The sequence below is a fragment of the Chanos chanos genome, chromosome 9 (genome assembly GCF_902362185.1).
Source record: "Chanos chanos chromosome 9, fChaCha1.1, whole genome shotgun sequence".
In the NCBI taxonomy this organism is placed as follows: Eukaryota; Metazoa; Chordata; class Actinopteri; order Gonorynchiformes; family Chanidae; genus Chanos; species Chanos chanos.
Genome location: NC_044503.1, coordinates 27,712,625 through 27,733,715, shown reverse-complemented (window position 1 = coordinate 27,733,715; position 21,091 = coordinate 27,712,625). Strand labels below are relative to the sequence as shown.

The 21,091-nt window shown below is 38.9% G+C and overlaps 5 protein-coding genes across 5 annotated transcripts; all 5 read left to right on the top strand.

The window, feature by feature from the left end:
• The first annotated feature begins 1,509 nt into the window (after positions 1–1,509).
• LOC115821851 (HLA class I histocompatibility antigen, alpha chain G-like) lies at positions 1,510–2,857 on the top strand. The gene is made up of 3 exons (XM_030785637.1): positions 1,510–1,554; positions 2,265–2,549; positions 2,653–2,857. The coding sequence occupies exons 2-3, from the start codon at positions 2,279–2,281 to the stop codon at positions 2,829–2,831; spliced, it is 450 nt and encodes a 149-aa protein (XP_030641497.1). The 5' UTR covers positions 1,510–1,554; positions 2,265–2,278; the 3' UTR covers positions 2,832–2,857.
• A 4,482-nt stretch (positions 2,858–7,339) lies between these two features.
• On the top strand, positions 7,340–9,199 carry LOC115821102 (apolipoprotein A-IV). The gene is made up of 4 exons (XM_030784863.1): positions 7,340–7,408; positions 7,520–7,573; positions 7,998–8,148; positions 8,292–9,199. The coding sequence occupies exons 2-4, from the start codon at positions 7,534–7,536 to the stop codon at positions 8,866–8,868; spliced, it is 768 nt and encodes a 255-aa protein (XP_030640723.1). The 5' UTR covers positions 7,340–7,408; positions 7,520–7,533; the 3' UTR covers positions 8,869–9,199.
• A 3,618-nt stretch (positions 9,200–12,817) lies between these two features.
• On the top strand, positions 12,818–13,806 carry LOC115821105 (apolipoprotein A-IV-like). The gene is made up of 3 exons (XM_030784865.1): positions 12,818–12,857; positions 13,008–13,158; positions 13,254–13,806. Exons 1-3 carry the CDS (start codon positions 12,818–12,820, stop codon positions 13,804–13,806), a joined length of 744 nt encoding a protein of 247 aa, XP_030640725.1.
• A 1,887-nt stretch (positions 13,807–15,693) lies between these two features.
• LOC115821103 (apolipoprotein A-IV) lies at positions 15,694–18,115 on the top strand. Its single transcript, XM_030784864.1, has 4 exons — positions 15,694–15,761; positions 15,912–15,965; positions 16,331–16,481; positions 16,649–18,115. Exons 2-4 carry the CDS (start codon positions 15,926–15,928, stop codon positions 17,223–17,225), a joined length of 768 nt encoding a protein of 255 aa, XP_030640724.1. The 5' UTR covers positions 15,694–15,761; positions 15,912–15,925; the 3' UTR covers positions 17,226–18,115.
• A 1,842-nt stretch (positions 18,116–19,957) lies between these two features.
• LOC115820918 (apolipoprotein A-I-like) lies at positions 19,958–21,008 on the top strand. The gene is made up of 3 exons (XM_030784629.1): positions 19,958–20,000; positions 20,204–20,354; positions 20,435–21,008. Exons 1-3 carry the CDS (start codon positions 19,961–19,963, stop codon positions 21,006–21,008), a joined length of 765 nt encoding a protein of 254 aa, XP_030640489.1. The 5' UTR covers positions 19,958–19,960.
• Positions 21,009–21,091: the final 83 nt, after the last annotated feature.

Below are 21,091 nucleotides of genomic sequence, written 5' to 3'. Positions count from 1 at the left end.
CTGAAGAATCTCACTACTTGAGCTATCTGTACACTTTGACCATCGATGGCCTTGGTCAAACAAACTTTTTGTCAGTGGGAATCCTGGACGGACTTCAAATAGACCGCTACGACAGTAACAGCAAGAAAGATATTCCCACGGTGGACTGGATGACGCAGGATAGTGAGTTCTGGGAACGAGAGACACTAGCCCGCTGGGATGACCAGGACCGCTTTTCTTCCATGATGGAAAAACATTTCAATCACAGTAGAGGTGGGGTACAAATCGGTTCTTAATTCACCTCACGAGCTCTGTATCGGCGTTAAAAATTACGCCAATCGACTCTGACAGGTGCAAAGGAATTTCATGGGTGCAGCACTGTCAATCACAAACTGACCAATTTTTGTGCACGGACGTTGTGCTTGTTTTCGATGAGCAGACACAATTTATACATAGTTTTAATTCCACGTAGTTTTAACTACTCTCGCTGACTTATCAGAAACGGATAAATCGCGAGTCTAAACTCGAAGGTTATAACATTGTTGCGGCGCTCTCCAGAGCAGCAAGGAAAAGTAACCGTGATGTTGGGGCTCTTCCCAGTATGCACAGCGACAACATGTGACTAGGCTAAAACGTTTTTCTTTTTCGTGTGTAGCCTACTTTAAACAATTAAGTGGTGTGTTATCTCTACCTTGTCTGTGACTAAACTTGATGATTAAGATCTCCGTCGTTGTGTGTACCGGGTTCAGAATTAAGAAACCTGATGTAAAGCTGTTTTTGTTCTGTTAAATTTGTTCATTAAATATTTCGGTAGATGTGGTACTAAGCAGAATCCGTACTCCGTTTGTCTGACAGTGTTTTCCTGAGTCATAATTGGAAACGTCGGAATATATTTAGACATTTTTATAGTGTTTTAGCTGAGGCTAATTGTTGTTGCATCCTGACATGCTATAGCCTACTGGTCAGTGAATTCTCCCTATTCGTAACAGTGTATTTATATGCTCGTGTATATCCAAGCATTTATCAGAAAAGAAATAAATTAATTAAATAAATAAATTTATATAAAAGCAAACCATTTATGAGTAGTTAAGTCATTTTAACATTAATTACAAGAGACAGTAGATTGTCTGAAAAAAAAAATTAACTGATTAAATTGCACAAAGACACTGACACAGATTTTTTTTTTTTTTTTTCAAATCAATATGTGTATCAGTGGGGCATTACTGTGGAGGTATACATTTCTCTCTCTCTTTCTTTCTCTCTCTCTCTCTCTCGCTCTTTTTTTTCCAGGAGAGATGCATATCTTTCAAGCAAAATGTGAGTGTGGATTCACTGAAGGAAAGGGTGCCTGGGGTGGGATTTATAATGCCCATAATGGACAAGATTTTTTGAGATTTGACTCAGAGTCAAAGGATTGGTCGGCGGTTGCGCCCCCTGTTGACCAGCATGCTGCAAAGCAGCTGGAGCAACAATGGAAACGGGACAAGGTTTGGACTAGGGATGTGGGACACTATGTGGACACCATCTGTCTTGAACGGCTCAAGTCATTCCTACAGAGGGCTCAACAGATAAAGAGTAAGGGACACAGAAGCATATCTGAAGTAACAAATGTCCGAAGGATTACTGAGAGGATTGTGTATGGCCAGACTTTTGCCACAAGTCAGCTGTTCATTGGCTTATTGAAGAAATTGCCTGACTTCAGAGTGGTTTAACTCGTTTTTTCAGGCCTTTGATTAGTAGCTGATTGAACGTTTATCCTAAATACCAACATAACCATGGCACATACACCAACTTCTCAGGCAAGACAGGACAACCTTTGCCTGATCATTAAAGTAGGAGGCAAAAAAACAACAAATAGTGTAATCTTACAAAATGGCCATTCAGATTGATTTCTGAGCAAAAAGCATTAGATAGTTAACACCTGGTGCCTCATTCATAAAACATTCATAAAACACGCTAAAATCACTCAGCCATAAGTCTGTGAAAATTGTGTTATTATAAATCTGATGCATGTATTGACACAAACTGAACACTACATACATCTCAGACCGTGTAAAACCTATTCTTATGTATCCCTTTTTTTTTTTAAAGATTTTCAATAGCTTTTCATCTATATGTAATTTCAGGATTTAGTATTAAGTATTTAGTATGAAATTTACATAACTATCATGAACTAGTTCTCAACTTTTTTCTCCATTGTTCCTGACTCATTACGAGTATAATCTGAGACATTTACTACTTAATGTGACTCAAATAAACCCTGTGTTTTGTCTCTCAACTCACAGAATCCCCAGAAGTGATGGTCCAGGTGCTTTCCAGAAAAGACCAAGCCTTGTGTATGGCTACAGGGTACTTCCCGAAGGGGGCGATATTGAGCTGGGTTAGAGAGGACAACCAGGAGCTAGTACCTGAACACAGACTGCTGAGGGAGGAGGAGGTCCCAAATGGAGATGGAACCTTCCAGATTCGGCTGACGCTTCTCCTAAGTCCTAGTGAAGGACACAGTTATTATTTCTGCAGGATTCAACACAGCAGCATGGATGAGCCAAAGATAAAACGATTGTCTCTAGGTGGGTGCAAAAGAGAGAGAGAGAGAGAGAGAGAGAGAGAGAGTATTGTGTGAAGTCAGTAAACTATGTTTTAATTGTTTTGTTTGTATATTTGTTTTTACAGAAGCCAGCAGGATTGTGGGCCTTAAAATTGGCTTGCCAATTGGTTTGTCTGTTGCTCTCATTATTGCCATGGCTATTGTATTGAGGAGGAAATGTCAAACAAGGCAGTTTTCAAGACCTGACATGCCACCAGACAGCACCGAACAGTCTCAGGGACAGCTTCTGTCCACGCGACTGTGAAATCACCTTCAAATCACGGTCCTCACCCTTAAATAAAAAACAAAAACACAAATTCCAACATGAATGTGATGTATTTAAAATGTTTACATATTTTTTGCTTTTTTTTTAATTATGGAATTAATATATGTTTTAATGAATTCTATTTTTTAGGTCATTACACAATGGAAAATCTCTTTGTCTGCTCCAAATGATTACCTTCCATATTCATGTCAATATTCCTGTATTTAATTATGAAACAACAACAACAAAAAAAGGTTGTTCCTGATGAATACAGTATTTGAACATCCAATAATAAAATGGATCTATAGTTTTATGTGACAGTGCAATACCAGAGCCAGCGTAGTGGAAATATATTCATTGCCTCTAGTAGTGAAACATAGTCCATGACTGTGTCGTGTTAAGAGCAAAGCTAAAGCACCTTTCAGTGTGTGAGGAAATGTGTGATATGGTAAGTCGAGCTGGAATATGTCAAAAATCTTCTGAAGGGTATGGGTATATTACGAAGAAGTCCTAATGTTTCTTTGTGTGAGCTTTTTTGAGGACAGATCCATCTTTCTGTTTTAGTTTGTTCGTTTACACAGGTTCTAAACGTTATCACACCCTCTGATCTACTCATCAACGAATGTATCGCTATGTGGCAAAACAACCTCCATTTTTGTAATTCTGTGCTGAATCCATTCAGTTAGAAACTCTAATTGTGTGTGTGCGTGCGTATGTGTATGTGTGTGTGTGTGTGTATGATTGCATGCCTGTGCTTGAGGAGTCTTAAGCCTAATACTGGAAAAGTATCATCTGTCAATTTTTTAAACAATATATGATGACAAAGAAGAATCAGTTACATGTTGATCATCACTGTCTCTTTTTTCAAACTGACATCTTACAGAAATAATAAAAGCAAAGGGAAAAGTAACAAACATTAGCAAGAACAGTCTTGCTTTTATCCACTCCAATATCGATGTTTTCACATATGAAGTATCAGAGTCTCACCACTAGGTGGTACAATAGTCTGAAGAAATCCTGAGCATGGCAAAGATACTTAAACAGTGATTACTCAGCCCAAAAAATAAATAAATAAAAACTTTGTTTTGTTGGATTCTGTTGTATGGTCTTATCAGCTGACAGGGACACATGTCATATGTTCCATCATGTCTCAGTCTTGCACTCTGTCTAATGCACGCACAAACTCTCTCTCTCTCTCTCTCTCTCTCTCTCTCTTTCTCTCTCGCCCCCCCCCTCTCATAAATACACACTAACTAAAAAACACAAACAAAAGCAGTGCCTGTACTCACTATCTTTTAATCTCTCTGTATCTCTACGTCAGATCAGCTACCAATCTTCCTATCAGCTCAGAACAGAAGGCCTAGCCAGGCAGACAGTACAATCTCTACCCAGCATGACGTGGTTTGTTCAAAACAACTACGGTCTTCACTTGGTGCTTTGTACCTTCTGTAAGATCACCTCTGCAGAGAACTGATGTGTATGTGAGAAGAATCACTGTCTCTCATGCAAATGCTGTAATTTGTCTGACCTGTCTGTCCCCACAATGGGTGTCAAACAAAGTTTTACTACTTTGGAGCCTCTCGGTAATAAGCTATTGTGGGTGTGAACAGGCATCAGATAAAGGCAAGATGAATCCCAAAGGGAACTGGGTAACCTAAGAGACATGTAACAGTATGAGACATTTGGATGTGAATGACTGAAAATACCCACTGAACATTCAAGTATTTTTTTAAACACCTGTCCCCCACTGCCTAACCTCTCTTTCTATGCCACAAACCTTAAAAAAAAAAAAACATACTGACCTTGTCCCCATCTTCCAAGTCTTGTTTTCTATCGTTTAATTGTCACAGAATTTCAGGAGCGTGATACTGAGGGCAATTAATCTACAGCCTTGTTGTGATGTTTGCTTATGGGGCAATGTAATCTGATTGATGCACTTATTACAAGTTGCTCTGGTTAAAAACGTCTGCGAAATGCCAAACTGTAAATTGTTGTAAATTTAAATACTGCACTGCTCATGTTGAGTGCACTGGTTGTGATTCGGTTTAGAAAATTGTGCCTAAAGCGTTCCTTCACAAACATTTTTTACGCAAGCTGTTATGCAAATAGTTTTTAGATCATACTTTTTCTTTCTGCAGTTAATCATAATCCCTTTGAATAACTGTCAAGAATTTAAAGCATATATTAATGGGAGTGGTGTGATTGCTGCCTTCTGCTAAACATTGCTTTTAAATGAAACTAAAGGTTCAGTTTAATGGTCAATGGACAAGACACTATTATTATATCTATTATTTCATAATTATAAACTGTGATGAAACCAATCTTTGTCTATAACCTTTATCTCCTTAAACCAAAGTGGTTCTCTCTCTCTCTCTCTCTCTCTCTCTCTCTCTCTCTCTCTCTCTCTCCCTCCCTCTCTCTCTCCTTTCTTTCTGTGTGTGCGTGCGTGTGTGTGTGTGTGTGTGTGTGTGTGTGTGTGTGTGTGTGTGGTGTGTTTTTGGGGTGTGACTGGGGCGGGAGCTGAGTGGTTGGGATCAGGGTGCCTATGTTTGCTGTGTCTGTCTCTGCTATATGTTTGGGATTTTGCTGGTTGTTTGTGCATGTTTTTCAGTATAAGGGGAAGTCTAAAAGTTTCGGTGTCGAGTTGTCATTGGACTCTGACCCTCCACGCTGGCTTACTGTAGTAACGAGGGAGGAGGAATGGGAGGGAAACGTGAGGATGACAACACAGAGTTTTGAGGAGTGGGGAATGATAGGAATGGCCGTTGGTAAAATCTTTAAGAGAATAATGTTCATTCAGAAAAGGCTTATGTACTCAGTGTGTCTCCCCTACTGTAGCTTGACTGATAATTGTCTTTCCGTGCTTCTGCCTCTCCTGTAAAATTTATGAAGAAATCTTCAAATTCAACTATTCTTAAAATGTCAGCATGAGTCCAGAGAATGTTAAACAAAGGAAGATATAATGAAACCACTTGACAGAAAGAATTTTAAAATTTGAAGAGTAGGTTGCCCTGAATTATTTTTTTTTCCTTTTTTCAGAATGATTTTACGTCTTTCTAAGCTTCTAATCAAGTTGTTTGCAAGGAAAACTACAAATGCTTTGGTATAAAGAATATATAAATACAATGATCTTCTGTGTCAACAAAGATGCCCATATGCTACTACCAAAACTCTCATAAGGGGATCACAAGTATTAACATGTAAAGAGGTTAAAGTTTAACACTGGAAATGAATTCTCTCTGATTAAAGTAAACAAGTTGACGAAACTCACATATAGTTCTTAGGCATGTCCTAACAAGTGGACTTAAGATACAGGTTTCAAAGACAACCATTGCTTGTTCTCTTAAATCTCTGTGAAAGAACTGAAAGTAAAACTACAGTTTAGACACCAAAATGTTTTCAAATAAGTTTCAGACTTTCTTAGTTTCAAGTAAAATCTAAACACTGCAAATACTGAATGTCACAGACCAAGAATTCCACCAGTTTCTGCATTCTTAATTCAGGATCTAGGTAACATGATAATCTAGGTATGTAGGTAATGTAGACATGGGTGTTTAACAATAACTCAGCATGAAGCCATTTCTCAGATCAGCTACATTTTCCCTCCATTGTGTTTAAATTCATAGACTTCAAAAGAGTGAGGAAAAGTGTATTATTACATGAGTGCTTGGCCCATTCAGACTGTTTTTGAAATCTTTTCAACTGCTTTTTCAACCTCATGTGAACTCTGTGTGTGTATACACATATAGAGAAGACAAAGGTCATTTGATGATTTGTTGGGTGCAACTGTTAAGTTCAGAACCCAGTTGTAACACAGCGCAGTTGATAAACTGAAATTGATTCGTGCAACCCAAAACGCCCCTTGAACTTTAAAGTGTGTGTACGTCCTAGCTCCATTATGTGGTCATCCAGAAAAACAAAACTAATTTGTGACGCCAAAACTGACCTGAACATGAAAAAGTTTACTTTACTGAAGTTTGTATATGGACAAAAGAACAATAGGCTGAAAACACTGACAGAGCCAAAAAAAAAAAAAAAAACAGCACTTTTCTGAATTTTTGTCTTGAGGATTTACTTGGCATCACATTTCTGTTAACTTAAACCCACTCCAGCAGTATGTCTGCCAGTCATGAATTTGGTAATTGGCAAAATCAGAAGTGTTCAACTAAAATTTTCTGTTCAGTGGGTCTCTAGGACTGAGATTGAAAAATATAATTAAAAATAAAAAAAAACGGAAACCAATAGTTGCACAGACAAACATAAACATGAAATCTTAAAAGAGAAGTTCTAAACTCGTCTGAGACATGAAATTTACAGAGAGTCATCATCTATAATATTCAGGGTTCATTTGAGGGCTTGGTGTATTAACTGCAGATCTGAAGCACAACGTCATGTGACGTGAGGCTAAAGTAACATCATCAGGAGAGGGAGTGGCACTGACAACATGGCACTGAATCCTGGACTTTGAGTTTTTCACCACACTACTTTCTTTCCTATATATATAGCCACAGACCCTGCAGGCAGACATACGCTTACTGGACTGATATAGCACTCCCTGGCAGAGATCAGCCAAAAAGGTAGGTTTGAAATTTGACTTAGTGAGAGGAAAAGAATTTCATGGACCCTTTTCAGAATACAGTGTGTAAAATTTTGACACGTGTTTGATCAGATTTCGTTTTATTTTTTAGAAAAAGACACAAAGATGAAGGTGTTCCTGGTACTTGCTATTGCTGTATTCACAGGTAAATTACATTTCTCTGTACTGTGTAACCATGCTAAAGGCTTCTTAATTTAAAGCATGGTGGATGAGTCTATGGAGCAGGTGTTATATGTGATGGATCAAAGAACAAAATGAATCATATTTGGACAGATCATTTAACATTAATGTGCAGATTTATTTTTTAAAAAAAACATGTATGAACACCAAGAAAAAAATAGAAAACACCAATTTCACAAAAAGGAATTTATAATGAATGGAAGGAATATCTGATGAATTAAGGGGATATTTGAAGAATGAAATCACGGTTAATTGTTTCCACATTATGCTATACTGCCTTCCAAAAACTTCTATTCTAAGACAGAAAGTCTAAGACGTTCTTTACACCTCACCTACAGAGGTAAATTTTGCAAATATTGTATTACAAACTCTTTTGTCTTTTCTACAAGGTTGCCATGCCAACCTTTTCTACGCTGATGAGCCAAAACCACAGCTGGAACAGCTGACTGATGCATTCTGGGATTACGTCGGTCAGGCAACACGCACTGCTGAGGATACACTGAAGATGATAAGGGAATCTCAGCTGGGACAGGAAATGAAGTAAGTTCTCTGATAGTATTGACAAAAAAGGAATACTTTGTTAAAATTACAATTACATTATGTCTCTCATCATAATCAGTATTTCACCATGCACTTCACCAGTTAAATCTGAACTCAAATGATCCTCCCTCTCTATCTTACAGTGCCAGAATCACAGAGGGAACTGATATGGTCAACCAGTATGCTGTCACACTTCAAAAGCAGGTGCCACCTATGGCTCAGGAACTCTTGGACAAAATCACCAAGGAGGCTGAGTCACTGAGGGAGCGCTTGGATCAGGATCTGGCCAGCGTGAAGGGTAAACTGGAGCCTTATGCCGAGGACCTGAAAACACAACTCCAGCAAAGGGTGGAGGAGCTCAGAGCTGCTGTGGCCCCCTATGCTGAATCCCTCGACTCAGAAACCCTGAAGGCCAACCTGCTCCAGAAGAGCGAGGAGCTCAGGGGGAACCTGGAGAAGAGTGTGAAAGACCTGCAGTCCCAGCTCGGTCCCTACACAGAAGAACTCAAGCAGACAGTGGACCAGCGTCTGAAGGACTTCCAGGAGAAGATGGCTCCCCTGGCTGAGGATCTCCAGTCACAGCTGACACAGAGGGCTCAGATGGTACAGCAGAGCTTGGCACCATATGCTGAGGATCTGAGGGAAAAGCTTGACCCCTACGCCCAGGATCTGAAGGAACGACTCACCACCCTCTACGAGTCCTTCACCAAGACCAGCTAAATGATCTCAATGCTTCATAAAAATGACTGTTTGCTCACTAAATAACAATGTGACAAGCTGTCACATCTCTCACACACTACCAAACACTCACCGTATTCAAATGTTAATGGCAATAACCAAGTAACAAATCAGAAATTAGCTCTGTGGAATTTGATATGTCTGTCAGTGGAAGTATTTATGTGAGATGGGTTAAAATGAGAAGCTGCTCATCTTTAAGAATGAATTTAGCTCTGAAATGTGTTTATGTAGTCATTTTTATCACGTACTGCAAGATGTGTTTTTAACAAACTACTAACTTATGAAAAATAAATAAATCTTTTATTATACAAAACCACGTTACCCTCATTTCTTTGAAATAAACAATTACCATTCATTAGTAAGCACCACCACCAATGTGGCTGAAATACTCTTTTAGCTTTTTCTGAATCGCTTTCATGCAAATATGCAAGGACATGCAAATATGCCATTCATACAGCAATACATACAGCAGGACATGTGCCATTCATACAGCAATAAGATCAGGCATGTAGAAGTCTACAGTGAGACAAAAGCACTCCTCACTGGATCTGAAGTGATCCTAAACATATCTTAAATTCTTCATGCTAGAATGTACATTGTCATGGATAAACAAACACTTCTGGCAACAATAAATTTAAAGACCTATTGTATTTTTTGTCCATGGTTTTTAAAATTCACATCAAATAATTTTTTATTTATTCTTTGTCAAATCTACTTGAACATGTTTTGACTGGGATGTTACTTTATAATAATTCTGATATAATAACAATTATGATGAATGATGCAGAATAATGTAGTCCAACTCTTCAAGGCCAGTGAAAGCCCATGAAATGAACTGGGAGATTACATGTACCGTCCATCAGGGGCAGTGATTTAGACCAAAGATTTTCATAAGCACATAACACAAGACTGGTCTAATTAAGTGAGGTTATAAGATGTTATATACTGGAGCTGGTATGACTTTGGTATGCTTCTCATCCTCAGGGAAGTTTGACTGTTGATTCTGGAAAGATAATCTTGATAGAGAGAGTAACCATGTTGCAAATTGGATGAATATATATAACCTCTTGGATTTTCTTCCCCTTGGATATTTTCATCTCTGCATTACAAGAAATAATCAGTGGGTGACTAAATGAAGTTGTAGAAATGGAGGACCACGATAGACCATGTAAGTAGCTAGAGTTGACTGGGGTTGGATTTGGAGGAGGTAGGCTGAAGGAATCCTACATGCCCCTTTCCATGCCATTCAACCATATTGTATTTCAGAGTGTAGCATCGGGTTTCCGATTCCAGTATTTGTATGTTGTACATGGAATAGTGTGTTCTTTGTTGCATAGGAATCAAAAGGAGGCAAGCAGAAACATTTCATCAAGAATTTTATTTATGAGTGGGCAAATTAAACATGTGTAAAGTGGCAAGGTAAACTGCTGGGATTTCAACTGTGACTTGCTAATGTAAACAAATGTAAATGAATGTAAATGCAAATGAATTTGCATTTTATTTCCATGGGGTTGGTGTTTGGCAGTTTGTTATGGGTTTGGCAGTCTGATTCAACTGAGTAAATTATACATCAAAGTGACACTTAGAAAAAGACTTTTTGATCTGCTGTCTTGTGTGGGCATGGATGATTAATGGAATTGTAATCATGAGATCAAGCTGGAAAGTTGAGGCTTTGAGAGAGTATGTTTGAAATGTAGATCTTGTTCAGCATAACTGATTCCTTGGAATCAGTTTGGGATTGAAGATATTTCAGAGAATGGTGGACGGGAAGTTGAGTTCTGAATATATATACACTGAGGTGAGCATGTGGTTCAACTCTGGTGCCAAGCTTTTCTCATGTCAAAAAATAAAAAAAAAGAAACAGAGAACTGGCAGTTAAATTGGTAAATAGGAATGCAATACCATGTCATAATTTTTGTTTGCATGCAGACATCCGGGTGAGAGGCCTGAGGAGGGACCTAACCATGGGTGAGTTACACCTGCAGTTATTTGTTAATCATACAGGTTTAATGTCTGTAATTCGGAGGATCTGGAGTGTCAATTCATCTTCAAAAGAAGGCGGTGACCATCATGAACAACATCTCATATTGGGCTTGTAATGTGAAATCATGAGACATAGAAAATAGCTCAAAAGCCAGTGGGGTTGCAGACCAGAGGCCTCGGAAGCAGTTGCCATAACCAATGGAATGTGCAGCATTGGTAAAGAGCTGGAAGTTTCTAGTAGAAGACAGACAGTCATCATAACAGGGGATGCCATTCTACCACTGGAGGCAGAGGAACTAGAGATACATCAGTGCAGCAAATTTTGTTCACAACAGTCTAGTTCGTGGAACAGGTAAGGTCAGCAGGAAAAGAAATGGTCTAAAGGTGACAAACAAGGTAACGATCATCATGCTGACTGGTTTTCTTGGCCAATCCCAAGGAAACCAAGTGAGTCAAACACAACAGCTGGGGCAGCAGAGGCAGGCTGACCATCAACACTGCTACCTGCAATTGGATATCCTGAAATGGGGGCCAAGATCAGCTCTGCAGAAATGTAGGACCCGGTTGAAATATAAACATGCAGATGTTAAGGCAGTGTGAAGACTGGAATTCTGTATACTGGGAGGAAGGGCGCTATTGGCATTTAAGTAGATGCCTCAGGCAATTGTCCAAGAAGTGGGTTTTTCACTTCGGCAAGCAGAAGTCAGGACACCCCCCAACGCACAGATATCCACACACATGGTGCCTGAAGTGGTCCGTTACAGAAACAGCCAAAAGAGTTGAAAATTAAAATCAAACATGCTGTTTTATGGCCATGCAGCATAACCATACTGCTCTCTGGAATTTGTAGTCTGCCCAATATGGTACAATTTTCTGTCTCATGGTTTTCTACTGTCTTTCCTGTCTTGAAAGTGCCTCTCTTGTGTCTTTCTGCACCCTGCCTAACCAAAGGGGAAAATTAATGAGGTTATTTTTTTAATTGACACTAAACTTTACATCGCACATATCTGGAGAAGCTTGCTTGAAAAACGCATTACAGGGAAACCTCCCTGACGTAGTACAGAGTTTTTGTGGTAATCTTCAAAATGTGTTGACTTTAAGTCAGAGCAGAAAAGGATGGAAAAAAAAACTCTTGTAAATTGATAAAACCTGTACAGTTCATTTCTACAACAAATGTTCTTTAGTATGTTATGCTAGAGAAGCTAGAGAAGCCATGCACTGATTATATATATATATATATATCAATAAATAACATTCACATTTAAAATATATGTGGTAAAATAAGTGAAGCGAATACCAGTAAAGTAGGGTCTACTTTTGGTGTCTGTCAGTGGCTTTCTCATGTTCTTCGATTAGTGCGCTTAGTTGAACTGTCATGTTTTGCAATGTCATATCTAGTTCTGCTTCAACTTCTGCATCCGTAACTAAAATACATCACACTCAGAGCTAATAGTAAAAGATGTAATGAAAGACCTCTGACACACAAACTTTCTGAGTTAGCATATGCATAAATGAAATGCTGATTTTAATGGATTGATTCATACTACGAACAGACCTAAATATATCACTATCTCAAGTCTCAGATTCATGTGTTCAACAGGGTCAACTAAAGTCATTAAATGTTAAGACTAAGTGGGACTTTTGTTATGCTGCTATAGATCTATGCAAGTCAGGGCAGAAGATTATGATGTGGAGCAATGTTGTAATCAAGGTTGTGCCTCCTGGACTTTGAGTTTCCTCATGCAACACTCATGTCCAACAGCATATAAGCAGATATGAAACAGGATCACACAACTCAGACTTAACTAAAACACTTTTCGAAACTCTGAAGGGAAGGTAAGCTAAACACTGTACCTTGGCGGTATTTTGTATGCGTTTATAGCCGATTCATGATTTATGTTCAATGGAATTAACCTCTGCTCTTTCTAATAGGTTCAGTTTCTGAGCCATGAGGGTTCTTCTGGTACTTGTTGTGGCTTTATTTACTGGTATGTGAATTATGACCACCACATTCTTTTTTTTCTATGTTAGATGGATTATTTTCAGTTATCTGTTCACACTGAGTCAAAAAATTGGTGCATTTCTAAAATGACTTAATACCATGTTAAAGCATTAAGCTATTTTGTGTTTATCCACAGGCTGCCATGCCAACCTATTTTATGCTGATGAGCCCAAGCCACAGCTGGAACAGGTAACTGATGCATTCTGGGATTATGTCGGCCAGGCTACCCGTACAGCTGAGGACGGCCTTAAGACGATAAGGGAATCTCAGCTGGGACAGGAAGTCAAGTAAGCCCTTTGATTTGAACCAGGGAACATCAGGGCAGCTCATCAAGAGGATAAGCGATTACAAGTAGTAAAATTGGATTTTTTTTCCCTGACAGTGCCAGGATCACAGAAGGTGCGGGCATGGCCAACCGATATGCTGTGACTGTCCAGAATCACCTGTCACCTTTGGCCCAGGACTTCATGACAACAGTCACTAAAGAGGCTGATCGCATGAGGGAGCGTCTGAAGCAGGAACTGATCAGCATGAGAGATAAACTGCAGCCCTATTCTGAAGATCTGAAGGCTCAACTCCAGCAGATAGTGGAGGAACTCAGGACTGCTGTGGCCCCATATTCTGAGTCCCTGGACTCAGAAAAACTGAAAGCCACCGTGCTCCAGAAGAGCAAGGAACTGAGGGGAAGCTTGGAGAAGGGTGTGGAAGATCTGCAGTCCCAGCTCAGTCCATACACAGAGGAGTTCAAGCACACAGTGGACCAGCACCTGAAGGACATCCAACATAGTGTAGCTCCCCTGGCTGAGGACCTCCAGATGGTACAGCAGAGCCTGGCACCCTATGCTGAGGATCTGAAGGAAAAGTTGGATCCATATGCAGAGGACTTGAGAGCCAGACTCATCTCCCTCTATGAGTCCTTCACTGAGACCATTTAAATATTCCCGAACCTTATTATGACAAAAGTCTTCCATTAGTTCTTTATTTAAAGCTTGAATCCATTGTAACTTAACTCTTCTTATAGGGACAAACTTGTATTCCTCTTTATATTTTCCAGGGAATATTCTATTAACTAACTTTGTGTCAGACATTATACTGCAGGACTACTGAAAATGCATTTCATATTTATGCTGTGCAATAATAAAAATATGCGATCTTTGTTTAAATTTTGAACCACTTTAGCTTGGTATTAGGTTTTAAACTGGTTTAGCTTGGGACATGAATGCGTTGTTAATTTTTATGATTAATGTGTCATGTATTGTGTTTCATATAATTAATAAGAAAAATAAATCTTTCATCCCTTTGAAAATTCTCACCCCCATCACTTGTAAACCTGGTAATAACTCATATCAATGTGGTAGGTTAGGGGAGTTGCTCATAGTATATTTAATATTTGTGAATCAATCCCAGGTATGCAATCACTCAAGTCCCACAAAAGTTTCAAGAGATTTTTAAAAGAGATGGTGTGTGTGTGTGTAAACTATGTATTCAAGCTAATTGGAGCATCTTACTCAGTAGTTAACTCAGAAGAATACACACTGCACTCAAGAAAGCGCGGGTTATTTTGTGCATGTGAGATTGAAGGTGGGTGCTGCAAACATAGCTAAGAGCCAAGAATAGATAGGGAGGACCAGACTAGCTCTGCTCAATGTTTAACAGAGGTAAGCTGACCCATTTACATCTTATCTGTTCACAGCTCTTTCCTAACCTTACATTCACACTCCAAATCTAACACACAAAATAACCAATACCTTCCCGCATGTAGATCTTCTCCACAAATTCACACATGGATACAATACTTATTAAACAAGTTTAAAACCTAAAATTTGCTGCCTGTTTTGCACTCTAAAACCTCATTAATGATGACACAAATATCTATATAAGAAGCCTTACCAGTGGAAAGTCTCAGCTTCACAAAGTGTGTTAAAATAGAAGGTCAGCCCCAAGTTTCTGTATTTCAAAGCATAGTTCCACATTTGCCATAATAGCATAGATTATTTGCATATTCATAATGTTCTCAACTTTCATTACATCATGATTTTAGATCTAAACAATAGTTAAAATATAGTTTTCTTGCTGTTAAAGCAGATTTTGTATGATGTAAAACAATGTCAGATCAAATAATGAAAGCACATCAGTATCAGCTGAAAAAAAGGAGTCTTAAATTTTTGAGGAAAATATCATCAAATTTCAGTGACAGAGCACAGAGATGATAATAATAATTCTGACGGTCTAAATGTTGATATTCTGTTGTCTTTTGCATGTGAATGGTGAAAATGACACCCAAGTCTTTCACACTACAGGACTTGCATGGGGCTACTCACAAACATTGAGAATACACAGTTCTTTTAAGACCATCTAAACCCTCTGATTATCCATTAGGGCAAAGAATGATGTACTGTTTGAACATAATTTTTTATAGCAGTACAAAGTCATACAATTATAAGTAACAGAGGCTACTCAACCACTACATCAGTTATAAAAAGACATTTTTAGCAACGTGTGCAAGCTTCAAACTTGTCATTATCAGTCATCAAAGAGCAAAGATTATACTGGTCCTTGTGAGTTTGGCTAAGAAGGTAAATGGAAACCTGAGGTCATTAATGTGTAACTTCAGACTCTGAGTGCAGACACAAACACTGTCAAGGTTCATTTGAGGGCTCAGCATGTGAACTGGAGGTCCAAAGCACGATGTGACGAGAAATGACGTGACAGTAGAGTGAAAGTAGCAGGAGAGGGAGCGGCACTGACAACATGGCACTGAAAACCGGACTTTGGGTTTTTCGATGAACAGCATGCCTTCCTATATATATAGCCACATGCCATCTGGACTGACATGCAGTTCAAGACTCACAGGACTGTAGCAGCACTCCCTGATACATACGAACAAAAGGTAGGTTTGAAGTTTTGATTTAAAGACTTGGCATTTGAAGACTTGGAGACTTAGAAAAGGAATGGCATTTCAGTATGTTTTACAAAGAAAAAAAGTAAAACATATTGAATTTTGACATGTGCTTGATTAGATCTTAATTTGTTTTTGTAGAAAAAGACACAAAGATGAAGGTGTTCCTGGTCCTTGCTATTGCTGTTTTCACAGGTAAATACATTTGTAGTATAAATGTGGTTAAATTTCATAAATTAGAGCTGAGTGGATTTCAGTTTTGATACATCCTTCATAATATATCAAAGAAAGAAAGAAAAACCATGAGGACACACTTGAATTCTTTTACATGATTTACCAGCTTGAAATGCAACTTTAAATGTAACAAGTACACAAAAAACAATATCAGATTCAGCTGAATTAAATTACAATCAGAGTTCTACACTGATTTATTATTTTAAAAGCCATTCAGAGAGTTGGCTGTTGTAAGATAATGCAAAAGTTGCCAGGTATCTCATATCATACTCAAAGCGGTGGAGTTTGCAAATGTAGTATTACAAATAGTTTGTCTTTTCTACAAGGTTGCCATGCCAACCTTTTCTACGCTGATGAGCCCAAGCCACAGCTGGAACAGCTGACCGATGCATTCTGGGATTATGTCGGTCAGGCAACCCGTACAGCTGAGGACACCCTTAAGATGATAAGGGAATCTCAGCTGGGACAGGAAATGAAGTAAGTTCTCTGATGATACTAAATGGAGTGAATATTTTGTTAAAATAACAATCACAATAAAATATCAAATTATCATATCCTTTATCAAAAAATCACAGTATTGTGCCAGTTTTTCTTTCACCAATTTTTACCTAAAAATCAAATGATCCTCCCTCTCTATCTTACAGTGCTAGAATCACAGAGGGAACTGACATGGTCAACCAGTATGCTGTCACACTTCAAAAGCAGGTGCCACCTATGGCTCAGGAACTCTTGGACAAAATCACCAAGGAGGCTGAGTCACTGAGGGAGCGCTTGGATCAGGATCTGGCCAGCGTGAAGGGTAAACTGGAGCCTTATGCCGAGGACCTAAAAACCCAACTCCAGCAGAGGGTGGAGGAGCTCAGGGCTGCTGTGGCCCCCTATGCTGACTCCCTCGACTCAGAAACCCTGAAGGCCACCCTGCTCCAGAAGAGCGAGGAGCTCAGGGAGAACCTGGAGAAGAGTGTGAAAGACCTGCAGTCCCAGCTCGGTCCCTACACAGAAGAACTCAAGCAGACAGTGGACCAGCGTCTGAAGGACTTCCAGGAGAAGATGGCTCCCCTGGCTGAGGATCTCCAGTCACAGCTGACACAGAGGGCTCAGATGGTACAGCAGAGCTTGGCACCATATGCTGAGGATCTGAGGGAAAAGCTTGACCCCTACGCCCAGGATCTGAAGGATCGACTCACCACCCTCTATGAGTCCTTCACCAAGACCAGCTAAATATTTTCAGTTCAGTGCCACTCAACAGACTGCTTTCCTGCTAAATAACAATGTGACAATCTGTCGCATCATTCTCACACTCGACCAGACAATTCCTGATTTCAGATTCCTACAGTAATGCAAATAGCCAAGAGTAAGAAATCAACATTAAGTTTTACCTAAGGGGATAAAGTCGGTATGTCTTTCCTAGAAAGTACATATGTTGTGCAAAGTGTTAAAATCAAAAACTTCTCATCTTTAAAAACAAGCAGATTTCCAAAATCTGTATACATAGCCATGTTTATTGTGCACTGCTAGATAGGTTGTTTTAACTAATTATTAATTTATGAAAAAATAAAATGTTTATCCTGCAAAATTTTGCTGTCATTATTGGTCTGAAACAAACAAGTAGTGATCAATAGCAAGTGGCAATGACAGAGCTTATGTTCTTTTTGAGCTCTTCCTCTTGTAAGAACCTTTACAATCCCTTGCAAATTCAGGTCTGTCTTTTGAAATTATATCAAACTTAGAAGGTGGCATTACATTTGACGTGGAAAAAAACAGTGAAGAAACAGAATTGGGATAGAATGGGTAGTACACAGAGTTGAACTTATTTTCATGAAATTCAAAATAATTTGACCAGTAACCTGCTGAGCGGTGACCAATTTCAGGGACTGCTGCATTTTGAGGTAGCACTTGAAGGCAGCATTTTTAGTAAGACAGGTCTGGTTTCAAATGTATCCTCATATATGTAAATTTCTATAAGGTGTCTTTATTTTGGGGCGTGTTTGAAAGCAGAAATACATGTCTCCTTGATAAAATACTACATCCAGTGTTTCATTTTGATGAGGGGCAATCTTTTCAAGAATAAAGATAAAAATAACAAAAACGCTGACAGTGGTATTAGCATAACATAGCTTCTCGATAGAAATTCCTATGTGTTACTGTCTTAGCTACCTATCAAGGTTGGTTAATTTGGCTACTTGGCATAGAATTTAGATTGCTAAACTTTAAAAAAAGTTAATCAGATAACAAGTACTGAAGATAAGAAGAAAAGGTGTTCTGCTAAGTAACTACCTAGCAAGTCAAGTTTCTTATTATCTGAAGTAAATTATCAGCGAGCTAAAAAAAAAACAATAGGGGTGTTAGTATTCACCGAATGTACCAATGTACCAATGTACCATGAACCAGTCAATGGCCTGATTCTAAAGCTACCAATCAGTTGACCGAGGCTTTGCTGCTAATTCTATTTTCGTTTAAACTAAACTGCAGTGGAGGATTCACTGATCTAATGTTACAAATCATGTTACTTTCAAAATAATAATGACACCTCTCATTCACTAATAAATCTGCACAGCGTCTCGCATTGACCTTTTACCTTTTACAAGAGTAATGTTAGCATTCCTTGCGAGGTAAAAACAACAACATGTCTGACAACGCTGACACGGTTTACAGTGCACCATCAAATCTAAAATATCAAGCTTGGGAGACATTTGGATTTTATAAGAAGGAAGGAAAATTGGACAAAAGTCTTGCCATTTGTAAGATTTGTAGAACGGCGATTGACAGACTTCAGTTTGTATTCATAATGTCAAAATGTTTGTTGATACAGAAAGTCTTTTTTGTCTAACTGTGTCCATTGGAAAAGTATTAAACACAATGACATGTAATTCTGAAATGATACATTTGTCTTCCTTTTTTTCCCCGTGCCATAAAGTAACAAAAATACTTGAGATTCCCTGGTCTCTTATGAAATATATCCATCTGAAGGTAAGCAGTGCCACTTTTACAGAATTGGCTTATTTTAATTTATAATGGAAAATGAATGTCCACGTTAAACAAATGTTGGGAACTGCATCAGATTGCATCATATTGCGTTGCATTGTATTGCGCAGAATCATTCCGCATTAAAATGTATCATCTCTGAATCGTATCACAGCCCATGTATCTAGAAATGTATCGGATCATCTTTTAAGGGAGAGATGCATACCCCTATTACTTACACATCACTTGCATCCAGTTGCCTGAAGTAGCTGGTGGTACTGCCACACCCCTTTTGATAGTCACCATAACAAGATAACAAATTTTAATGTACGTAATGGGGGATATATTTTGCAGTATAGCAGCTAAGTTAATAGAGTCTGCTTTTTGCATCATTGTGAATGTGTCTTGTACAACCAGCATATTCTGGGGTTAACAAAGGTTTTTTTGTTTTGTTTTGTGTTAGGTAACATGACTACAATAGTTTGTTCATGCAAGACATATGATAAACTGTTATGAAAGTGTCCTGCATCTGTCTTAGAGTGGCTATGTACCAAACTCTAACATCCTCAGACACACATCTTTCACTTCACCCTCTATGTCTGACACTAAAATACATGACATTCATTAGTCATCGTACTTGTGCCATAATTTCAGCTGTTAAATGCTGAGATCTACGGTACATAATGTGAGATAGCAGAAGGATAATCATGTGGGATGGAGTTGGCATCAAAGTGTTGCCTTTTGGACTTTGGATTTCATCATGGAACATTCATGACATGCTTCATATAAATAGAATTGAAACAAGACTGCAACACACACAAGACTAAGACACTCAGACTAGACCAAGAGATTCTCAGACTCAGAAAGTTAGCAACATTTCACAGAAAATCTTCTTGGTAAGCTACCTTGAGGAAATGTTATATTAATTATAAATAGATTTGTGATATATGTTATATGGAACTGACTTCTCTTCTTTAGATAGATCTCTGAGAATGAGGGTCCATTTGGTGCTTGTACTTGCTGTTTTTACTGGTAAGTGAATCGGAACCACTTAGCTTCTGTTTCATCCAAATATTTATTCAATAAATGGCATATTTTTAATATCTTAAAAATAATACATTAATAAGAGTTATCAATTCCTGTCTCTGACAATGACAAATTCCAAACATTCAGTAATGGATGAGTCCACTTGTCTATGTAGAAACTAGTCAAGGGTATTCTACTCTTCTCTGCAGGATGTCATGCCAACCTGTTATATGCTGATGAACCCAAGCCACAACTGGAGCAGCTAAGAGATGCACTCTGGAATTTTGTTGGCGAGGCAACTCGCACTGCTGAAGACACTCTTAAGATGTTAAGAGAATCTCAGCTAGGGCAGGAAGTCAAGTGAGTTCAGCTCAGTCCAGTTCAACAGAAATAGCAGTAAAATTATTTTGTAATCCACTCTTGATTTTCCTCCCCTTTAGTTCAAGACTCACAGAGGGTGCTGACATGGCAAGCAAATATGCTGCCACTGTCCAGAATCAGATGTCACCTTTGGCCCAGGACCTCATGGGCAAAATCGTTAAGGATGCTGACGTCATGAGGGAGCGCCTGAAGCAGGAACTGATCGGTGTGAGAGACAAACTGCAGCCATATTCTGAAGATCTGAAGGCTCAACTCCAGCAAAGAGTGGAGCATCTCAGGACTGCTATGGCCTCATATGCTGAGTCTCTGGACTCAGAAAAACTGAAAACCATGCTTCAGAAGAGTACAGAATTGAGGGAAAGCTTGGAGGAAAGTGTGAAAGATCTGCAGTCCCAGCTCAGTCCATACACAGAAGAGCTTAAGCAAGCAATAGACCAGCACCTGAAGGACTTCCAGGAGAAGGTGGCTCCCCTGGCTGAGGATCTCCAGTCACAGTTAACACAGAGGGCCCAGATAGTACAGCAGAGTCTGGCATCCTATGCTGAGGATATGAGGGAAAAGCTGGATCCATATGCAGAGGAAATGAGTGCTAAAGTCACCTCTCTCTACGAATCTGTCACTGAGACCCACTAATTATCCCCACAACCTTATCAACCTTATCAACAACTTTTTCATTAGTAGATAATGTAACACCTGAATCCAAACTATCTTGGGGT

Excerpts from the sequence above, each read along its gene's own strand:
- LOC115821851 (XM_030785637.1), top strand. The coding sequence starts at position 2,279 with ATGGTCCAGGTGCTTTCCAGAAAAGACCAAGCCTTGTGTATGGCTACA. Across the intron at positions 2,550-2,652 it reads GATAAAACGATTGTCTCTAG|AAGCCAGCAGGATTGTGGGC; the intron begins GTGGGTGCAAAA and ends TTGTTTTTACAG.
- LOC115821102 (XM_030784863.1), top strand. The coding sequence starts at position 7,534 with ATGAAGGTGTTCCTGGTACTTGCTATTGCTGTATTCACAG. Across the intron at positions 7,574-7,997 it reads TGCTATTGCTGTATTCACAG|GTTGCCATGCCAACCTTTTC; the intron begins GTAAATTACATT and ends CTTTTCTACAAG. Across the intron at positions 8,149-8,291 it reads CAGCTGGGACAGGAAATGAA|TGCCAGAATCACAGAGGGAA; the intron begins GTAAGTTCTCTG and ends TCTATCTTACAG.
- LOC115821105 (XM_030784865.1), top strand. The coding sequence starts at position 12,818 with ATGAGGGTTCTTCTGGTACTTGTTGTGGCTTTATTTACTG. Across the intron at positions 12,858-13,007 it reads TGTTGTGGCTTTATTTACTG|GCTGCCATGCCAACCTATTT; the intron begins GTATGTGAATTA and ends GTTTATCCACAG. Across the intron at positions 13,159-13,253 it reads CAGCTGGGACAGGAAGTCAA|TGCCAGGATCACAGAAGGTG; the intron begins GTAAGCCCTTTG and ends TTTCCCTGACAG.
- LOC115821103 (XM_030784864.1), top strand. The coding sequence starts at position 15,926 with ATGAAGGTGTTCCTGGTCCTTGCTATTGCTGTTTTCACAG. Across the intron at positions 15,966-16,330 it reads TGCTATTGCTGTTTTCACAG|GTTGCCATGCCAACCTTTTC; the intron begins GTAAATACATTT and ends CTTTTCTACAAG. Across the intron at positions 16,482-16,648 it reads CAGCTGGGACAGGAAATGAA|TGCTAGAATCACAGAGGGAA; the intron begins GTAAGTTCTCTG and ends TCTATCTTACAG.
- LOC115820918 (XM_030784629.1), top strand. The coding sequence starts at position 19,961 with ATGAGGGTCCATTTGGTGCTTGTACTTGCTGTTTTTACTG. Across the intron at positions 20,001-20,203 it reads TGTACTTGCTGTTTTTACTG|GATGTCATGCCAACCTGTTA; the intron begins GTAAGTGAATCG and ends TCTTCTCTGCAG. Across the intron at positions 20,355-20,434 it reads CAGCTAGGGCAGGAAGTCAA|TTCAAGACTCACAGAGGGTG; the intron begins GTGAGTTCAGCT and ends CCTCCCCTTTAG.